This window comes from Eschrichtius robustus, chromosome 11 (assembly GCF_028021215.1).
Source record: "Eschrichtius robustus isolate mEscRob2 chromosome 11, mEscRob2.pri, whole genome shotgun sequence".
In the NCBI taxonomy this organism is placed as follows: Eukaryota; Metazoa; Chordata; class Mammalia; order Artiodactyla; family Eschrichtiidae; genus Eschrichtius; species Eschrichtius robustus.
In genome coordinates this window covers 34,028,937-34,038,037 of record NC_090834.1, presented here as the reverse complement: position 1 = coordinate 34,038,037, position 9,101 = coordinate 34,028,937, and the positions used below count along the sequence as shown (strand labels likewise).

The 9,101-nt window shown below is 38.9% G+C and overlaps 1 protein-coding gene across 2 annotated transcripts in view; it reads right to left on the bottom strand.

Annotated features, from left to right (window-relative positions):
• Positions 1-1,021: 1,021 nt before the first annotated feature.
• The window catches only part of MMP8 (matrix metallopeptidase 8), a 30,686-nt gene continuing 22,606 nt past the window's right edge, over positions 1,022-9,101 (bottom strand). For both annotated transcript variants that reach the window (XM_068554787.1, XM_068554786.1), the window contains exons 3-10: positions 8,448-8,596; positions 8,235-8,360; positions 5,383-5,544; positions 3,706-3,823; positions 2,810-2,943; positions 2,086-2,239; positions 1,294-1,397; positions 1,022-1,125 (exon numbers count right to left, since the gene is read on the bottom strand). In XM_068554787.1, coding sequence (XP_068410888.1) covers positions 1,022-1,125; positions 1,294-1,397; positions 2,086-2,239; positions 2,810-2,943; positions 3,706-3,823; positions 5,383-5,544; positions 8,235-8,360; positions 8,448-8,596 — 1,051 coding nt within the window. The remainder of the gene's footprint in view (positions 1,126-1,293; positions 1,398-2,085; positions 2,240-2,809; positions 2,944-3,705; positions 3,824-5,382; positions 5,545-8,234; positions 8,361-8,447; positions 8,597-9,101) is intronic.

The following is a 9,101-nucleotide window of genomic DNA, read 5'->3' as shown; positions in this document are numbered from 1 at the left end:
GGAAGTGGTACCCCTCCTTTTTGCTGCTCCGCTGGGAAGATGCCAGTAATCTTTACTGGGGTTGCAAGTCTGTATTTCTGTACTGATTCATTTCCATAAGTTTGGTGTACTGTATCAGCTTCCTAGAGCTGCTTTAACAAAGTATCACAAACTTCGTAGCTTAAAACAACAGAAATTTTTAAAATCACAATTTGGAAGTTACAAATTCAAAATCAAGGTGTCAAGAGGGCCATGTTCTTCTCTCTGAAGGCTCTAGGGAGGATCCTTCCTTGCCTCTTCCAGCTTCTGGTGGTTGCCGGCAATCCTTGGCACGTAGATGCGTCATTCCAATCCTGTCTCTATCTTTACATGGCCTTCTTCACTGTGTGTCTATGTCTCCTCTTATAAGAACATCAGTTTTTAGGCCTACTCTGATCCAGTATAACCTCATGTTAACTAATTACATCCTCAAAGATGCTAGTTCCAAATTAGGTACATCTGTAGGTACCTGGGGTCAGGGCTTCAACATACCTTTTTTGGGGGACACAATTCAATCCACAACAAGTATCAACAACATTTCTTTCCAAGAGTGGAAACTAGCACCACATTTTTGGCAAAAGACAATGTGTACTATTTATGTTGTTCATAATCCTTACTTATAACCAAAATCCAGTGGTAAATTACATGTAGCAGTTACACTTAAGACATATTTAAAAGACAAGAATAAATGGGCATTTTAGAAGTCAAATAAGCAAGTGAGGAAATAATGAATATTGAGGTGGCAAAGAAGGCTTAATTTCCTTCTCATTGTGATGGATTCACTAAACTGAGGTGGAATATAAGACAAAATCAGCCTCTGCAAACAGTGGAATATTCCAAACGTATTTTCAGTGAGGATCGGTCCAATGAATACAGTCAGAGCAAACAATATTACTTATTGTTGAGAAAAGTATAAATAGGACACAATGTAATAGATATGCAGATTAGAGCTCCCTTCCATATTCAGAAAATGGACACAAACGCACTTGATTTTGCTTCGGCTTTATCTACAGTTAAGCCATCTATTGCTTCTTTCAACTCTAGTAATCCTACGAGTACCAAGATCAAATGCATAATATCTTGGTCCACTGAAGAAAAAGACGAAGGCTATAAGAAGAAAAAAAAAAGATATAATGTATTGAATTAGCTTGTAGCAGATCTTAGATGTTTTCAATTAAAAAGACCCCACTCCTGTCCTAATATAACTTTGCAATGCAAATGAGCTACTTAAAAATTTTTTTAATTTATTAAGTTTTTTTTTTTTTTTCTACTTACAATTCTTCTGGAAAACTGCATCAACTCTACTTTCTATTCCTTGAAAGCTACTTGCTATGCTTTTGGGATAACCTGGTTCCATGGATTGACTTTGGTCATCATATCTGATGAGAAAAAAAAATTGTCCCACATTTTAAGACCAATACAGTGTACAGTGATTAATAGTTTTCTTTAAATTGTATGTAATTTACATAATGCCTTCACACATATTTTCTCATTTGTTCTTCACAATGTCCTATTTACTGGGAAACTAACAGTGGTTAACTTCTCTACCTAAGGGTACATACATATTTATAAAATATATGGGTATCACTAATATGAAAACAGGCTTCTGATTGTTGGGGCAGTGTTATTTTCAAAAAGGAGAACTTATATGTTCTAAGGCTTTTACTTAATTGGTTCATAGTCTCTCTCTATCTGAATAAATATAAATAATAATTTCAAGTTGGGAATCAAGTTCCGTAAAACATTTGCTTGAGTGTAGTAGAATTTAACTCTTAGAATTTAATGAATAAATGAGAATTAGCCTAACTCTTTCTTTGCATCCCATTTTAGTGCTTTATTAAAGTTTGCTCTGTTTCAGGATATAGAATCCTCAATATCATTGTGCAGACATCTTAACTTTATAAAATTTTCAAAAGCCATAGCGACATCAATCATCTTGTGAAAAAGAATGCTTATCAGAGACCACCTAGATATTTTAAACCTTCAGATGCCTGATCATTGATGGTTTGTAGAGAGGGTAAAGAAACATAGATTTCAATCTCTAATGGACAAAATAGTTTATCTTACCTCCAGAATTGGTTGTTTACAAAGAAGTATGTCTTTCCCCTGTAGGAAACAGCTGCATCTATTGCTTGGACACTGCATGGGAAGCCATAGTTTACTATATTCTTGGGATAACCTTGCTGAATATCATAGCCACTTACAGCCCAGTATTGATTGCCTGCCAATGATTCAGGTTATATGTTAGATAAAGTTTTACCATTCCTATAAAATGTATACCAATTCTTAATCTTTGCATAAATTCATCATAGAAATGAAAATGGAAAAAATAGTCTTGAAAAGATAGAGGTGGTAAAGTCAAGACCATTGGGCTATGATAACTCTAGGATTTCCTAGCACCTCTAAAACATTTCCAACTTCTTAGCCTGACGCTCAGGGCCCCACACTTGAACATCTTATCTCATGTGACTTCTATACAGAGATTAAACTAGAGCCTTGGGGAATCTTAGAAAATGATATCTGGGATGAAGGTGGAGGAAGGCTAAAGGTGGTCTAATCAAGTGTTCTCATTTTGTAGGTGAGAAAACTGATGCTTGAAGAAGGTACAACATACTCAAGTTCATACAGCATTTAGTGGTGGAGATGCGACCCAACCCAGGTCTCGTGACAAAAGCCCAGCCAGCCTAACATTCTCCTTGACTCATCTCCTTGAACCTGGAAGGGACCACAAAGAAGTCCTGCCCTTCCCTTCAGGAGGAACTAAAATAAGATGAAAACCTTAGGCAGTTACCTTTGAATACGAAAATTAGGTCCCTGTCAAAATCCTCATAAGCAGCCTGTATACCATTTGGCAGGGATGGCCACAAGAGAGAAATGAAATTGAGTTCAACTCTTCGTAGGTGAGGATGCTTTCTCCAGAAGTACCTATGGAACACAAGGGAGAAAACCACACACAATAGTCTAAGCAGGCAGCTTCTGTGAGTCTTGGGCTGGTATTGATCCTATAAGATTGCTGGGAGGATATAACATACAATGAAGGCAATGCTTCCAGCACAGTGACCAGCATATGGCCAGCGCTTTATGGTGATACTGTCCATCTGGTGAGTACTTTACAGTTTTCAGAGAAGCTGATAGGAGTGACCTTATTTGATTACATTTTACATTGCCCCCCTCCTCACACATTGACAAGTTTTATTTTGTTAGTCTCTTTCATTATTGTTGCTACAATATGATGAGAATATTTAGAATATTCTAGCAAAAGCAATACAAGTACACTCAGCCTGTGAGTACACAATCACAGAATAGCCAATGGAAAATTGAAAAATTCAGTCAGATGATTTTCCCTGCAGCTTATTAGGTGACAGTTTCCATTCACTTGAATGAATTGGGTGGAATTGAATGCTATTTTGGTGTTGGGTAAACCCAGCTATAGAGTTCCCAACAGCTAGAGTCCATGTCTGTTTACATCATCACAAACATCTAAATGCTTACAAATGTTTTAGCTTTTTTTTTTTCTTTTCCTGGACGTTTTGATTTACCCAGAAAGCACTATCAATTCCAACGAGATTCATATGCATAGAATTCAAAGGAAAAGCTGAGTAATGTGTAATATGTGACTTAATTAGAATCCAGTTTTAAGTTATGCCAGTGAAAGAAGTCAAAGGAAGGAATAGTTCATTCTTATACTTGTCTTTAAAGAAAAGTATTTCTCCGCGGAGTGTAGTGATAGCATCAAATGTCAGTCTGGGGTCACAGGCTGTGGGTGTGGTTGGTCCAGTAGGTTGGACAGGGTTGCTCGAAGGTCCTGAAAGTAAAAAGGCTTTTTATAAGCATGAGTCCAGGGTGAATTTTGGTGTATTTCAGTTACTTCTCAGGTTGGTGAAGGGTTTCATATGAAAAGAAATGCTAGCTGACTATCCTATAAGGCGTTAAAGTAATCACACATTAGGCCCTCTTAAAAGTTTTATTTTTTTAAATTAAAAAATAAAAGAGGGGGGTAAGATGAATTGGGAGATTGGGATTGACATATATACACTAATATGTATAAAATAGATAACTCATAAGAACCTGAGGTATAGCACAGGGAACTCCATTTCACTGTACAGTAGAAAGTAACAAAACATTGCAAAACAACTATTCCCCAATTAAAAAAAAAAATTAAAACAAAAATAAAAGAGTAATGGTGGCTTTAGGGACAGTTCCAAGCTAAGTTGTGAAATAAAGAAATCTGAATTCTTCCCCCTCCCCTATGCCAGTTTAAAATTAGAATCCCATGCTTCTTTCCCTTCTTGTCTCCTCTTTCTGCATTTTTAGTCACTCAGTATCTACTTTCTCCTTTCTCACTAAAATCCACCTTCTGGAAAGAGGTCCCCACAGCATAAATCTAAGTCAAAATTTAGCAAAATATTTTTCTATAAGTATTTAAATTTTAATGTATTTTCCCATTGTAGAATGAAAGGCTGCTAACAGTTCAAATATGGGCGAGTGAGGAAGGGAGGTGTTTTCAGGGGAAAAGGAATTGGGGAGTAGAGGCAGTTAGACCAGGTCTCATCGTTCCTGAAAATTCTACTGTCATGAATAAAATTCATAGTTGTGGGACCCTGGCATGCTTGGTTTTGTACTGCTGTCCCACCAGAGAGGGAGAATGTTTTACACAATTCGACTCCACGACACTCCCTTCCAATCAACACTTAAAACATTTTTTTTTTTATTTTTAGAGAGCTGCAAACCTCTTCTCTGGTTTCTTGTTCTTACAGTCACTAGGGGGCAGGAGGGCAAGAGGAAGGAGAGATGCAATGGTCTTATCAGACAATACTTAGACAGAGGCAAAGGCCACTATATCCCTCCCTGAAAAGTATCAGTCCTGTCTTTAAAAAATGTTTCTTTCTCTCCATACTCCATCCCCACTCCCCTCTTTCCCCCACAGACAACAATCTGGATATGTTCTATCTATCTATCTATCTATCTATCTATCTATCTATCTATCTATCTATCTATATCTATCATCTATCTATCTATATGTTTGTTAGCATGTTTCTTGAAAATACCTTGTTTTGTCTATGTACATATTTAATTTGTGTAGATTCATGTATTGTGTAATTCATACACTGAGTAATATGTATCATTCTATTTCTTTTCCAGGAAGCACAATGTTTTAAAGACTCATCTATGTACATCTGATTCAGTGCTTCTCAGTGCTGTACATTACTCTATGGCAGGCATCCACCACATTTTACCCATATATTCTCCTCCTGATGGACTCCCAGGTGCCCTCTAACTTCGATGACCATAGCCAAGACTGCAATGAACATCCTTGACATGGCCAGGTCTCACCAGGTACTGCTGCTCTTCAGATGACCTTACCATAGATGGCCTGAATGCCACTGATGTCATCTTGAGGGAGCGAGTAGGTGCTGGGCTCACTGAAAGCGTAGTTGGGATACATCAAGGCACCAGGGTCAGAGGAATGAGCCAGCCCCAAGGAATGGCCAAATTCATGGGCAGCAACAAGAAACAAGTTGTAATCTGAAATGCAAGCATGTGTGGTGAATGGCTCCAAGTAGATTGAAGGGTGGTGGAAATAGGATCTCAAGGAATGCAGCTTCTGAGCCAAAACTGCCTGGAGAAACAGCCTTTCCCATGCCTGCCTTTTTCCTTTTCTCTTCAGGCACACGAAGAAATGGAGATTAGAAGGAATCAAGGTAGGGGTTATAGGTTAAGATTAGGTGAGTATGAGCTCCTCACCAAATCTTAGAACCAAGAAAGACTGCTGCCCTTATTCCAATTCCCATATTTCATGGGCCTGAGGCTCAGGGAAATGATGGCAGGGTCATCACAGGTCTCATGACTCTCAGAAGCCCTCTCCTCCCATGCACCCACACCTAACCCTCTCCAGTCTCCCAGGCCCAGAGCCCCATGAGGAGAGTCTCAGTCTGCCAGGCAGCAAGAGTGGCCTCAGATGCAGAGCTGACTCACTTTGGCTCCCTGACCACTCAGCACCAGCTCTTCCTTGATTCTGAGCTCTCCAGGAAGCTTCAGGAATTTTCCACCAGAAAGAGACAAACGCTGCTTCTTATTGCTTCCTACTCTTATCTTTTAACTTCCATGAGCATAGTGCCTTTCTTTACTGGGAGCTTAAAAACGTTCAAGGCTTGCACTTCCTGTCAAATAAAGCCCGAGCTCCTTTGCCAAGTCCAAGACTACTCCATTAGGCTCCAGCAGACATTTGAAGACTAGATTTCTGATGTGACTCCTTCACTCCAGCTAGTCTATGTGCCATTTCACAAACACACTGTGCATTTTCTTACATGTCTACTAAAAAACAATCATAGTTGTACAGCACTTTCTTATATGCTAGGAATTGTAATAATATTTAATCTTAACAACATTTTTATGAAGAATTGTTAGATTACTTTTACGATAAAGGAACTGAAGCCCAGAGATTTTTGAATACCTTGTTATATTGGCCTTGCAACTAATAAGTGGTAGAGCTGGGGTTGAACCCAAGTATGATGGCAAGACCTGTGTTCTTACCACCATGTTCAACTTCCTGATGATAATTAGCCTTGTAATATTCTACCCATGCGCCAAGACTTTCTTTCTTGATCATCACATCCTTCCATTTTGCATTTGTAAATGCTTTAAAAAACATCTTTGAGTGTCTGGAGTACTGGGCAAGGGGCTCTGGGAGATTTGTCATGGTGCATAGACTAAAAGGGGAGATGTGTGCAAACAAATAGAATGAACAGAATAAAGAGGAGGGCAGTTAGAGAAGAAAAAATCAAGGCTGTTTTTATTCTGAGAGGAAGGCTTCATTTCCAGCTGAAAGACAGGATGGGTGTGGCATTTGACGTAGCATGGAAAGAGTGATTTTGAAAGGTGGGGCTTAGGGTGTGGGGAAAGGCGTTTCAGGAAGAGGAAGCAATGTGAGCAAATGTAGGGCAGTTGGAAAGCACATGATGTGATCTAGGAACAGTGAATGTGCCATGTGGCTGCTGTGTGTGAAATACGAAGACAAGCCATGAAAGATGAGTTTGGAAGATCTCGAAGAGCTTTCAGTGTCAAGTGAAGGTATGTGGACATATTTGGCCTAGAAAATGTAAACCCTGGGCTTTCCAAATATAAAGATGGGCTTTCCAAGGACAAAACTTCTTACAGTGCTGGGGAAAATTAGAGGGAGCCGAGATCGGAGGTGAACAGTCCAGGTGGGAATCTGGACCAGTTAATTCCAGTAAGAGGTAATGACCATCTGAACTAGTGGGGAGGGCAATAAGAATGCAAAGTCATGGGGAGTGTTTATTATCTTTGGGTACTCACAGCTCCTAGCACAGGGACTTAGGTAGAATAAACACTCAGAACATTTATGTTGAGAAAATGGTGGGAGGAACAGGTCCTAAGCAATGGTAAAAGGCTCCTTTCTTATTATTTTCTAAAAAGTGTTCTGTGGCCTCTTGTTACCCTGTAGCCTTGTAAAGTACCAAATGGTCTGAATATACCTCTCCTTATTCTCAGTTCTTCCCTTCAAGTCGTCTTCTTCTTACTCTGAGTCTTCTCCTGAAAGGGGTAGTTTGCTATATGGAAACATATCATTGAAAAAGAGCTCCACGAAGATGAAATCACTAGATGAACGAGAATAACTAGATGGTTGCTCCTTCCTAAATAGGTCAGTTTTCTAAATAAACCAATTATTTCTGAATTTCCAAAAATAGGAATCTTTTTCAAACATCATTAAATTTCACAATATTAAAATATATACCCTAAAGCAGTGGTAAGCAAACTTTTTCTATAAGAGTCCAGATAGTAAATATTTTAGATTTTTATGAGCCGTATGGTCTCTGTGTCAACCACTCAGCTTTGTTATTGTGGTATGAAAGTGGCCATAAATGATACATAAACAAAAGAGTATGTGGCCCTGTTCCAATAAAACTTTATTTATACAAATAGGACCAGGAAGGACTTAGCCATGATCTGTTGTTTTCTGATTCCTGCCTTAGGAAACAAGGTCAGAATTTAGCTTCAGGATTTTTTCTAAACCTAAATTAACTTAGTATCTTGAGATAGCAAGAATTTTAGATGATCAGTTTGTGTGAGTGTGAAATGTTACAATAACTTGGCTGTGTGTGTGTGTGTGTGTGTGTGTGTGTGTAGGAGGGCAAATTCTAATGTGGAAAAGTTCATTTAGAAGCTGCATGTGGACATAACCTTGGTTAACTTACTTCTGGAGGTATTGGTCCATGTTTCTTCTGCATCAAAATGAACATCTCCTCCAATACCTGGGCCTGGCTGAAAGGCATGAGCAAGGATTCCATTGGGTCCATCAAATGGAGAATTGTCTCCATGATCTGAAATAAAACGATTTGTATTAGGTATTTGCCAAGTCTCAGTTTAGCCAGGGAAAGCAAAATTGAGCATGACTGCTTGGAGCCTACCTCCTTGGAGAAAGGCAATCTTGATATCTGCTTCTTCCTGTGAGGTCTTGGTGAAGTTCAGGGGTGAAGCGAGACTCCAGAGTTTAAAGGCTTTCTCAAGAACTGTTTCCACTTCAGCCTCTGACAAGTCTGGGGTATAGTTAATAATCCTTCAAAATGAGAAGGTGTGTGAAGGGTTCATTATTGTTTAGAACAGCAGTCCATCAGTAGATTGAACTGCTCTAGTTTGGTGTTTGTGCATATGTGATATGCTACCACTGAAGAGGGTGCAAGGAGGGGGTGCAGGACTTAGGGTTGAAGACAGACGTAGGTTCTGGACCAGTTACTACATGTCTTTAAACTCAGTTTCGTTATTCATAAAATGAGGATAATAGAATAGTACCCCTCTCATAAGGTTGTTGTGAGATTAAATGTATGTAAAGCATTTCGTTCACTACTTGGCAAATAGTAGTATTCAACAAACATTGGGTATCATTATTATTGTTATTATCATCAAGATGCATGAATGGTGGGGCTAGATTCTCTCCAGCAATGATTAAGCCTTTTTTGGGTCCTAAAGTGAATTCTAAGAGAGACAGCCTAACATTGCCATAGTCCTCTTTAGATTGATCGAGAAAGAAGACAAAAATAGCAGGCTTTGGATTGAAAAGAACC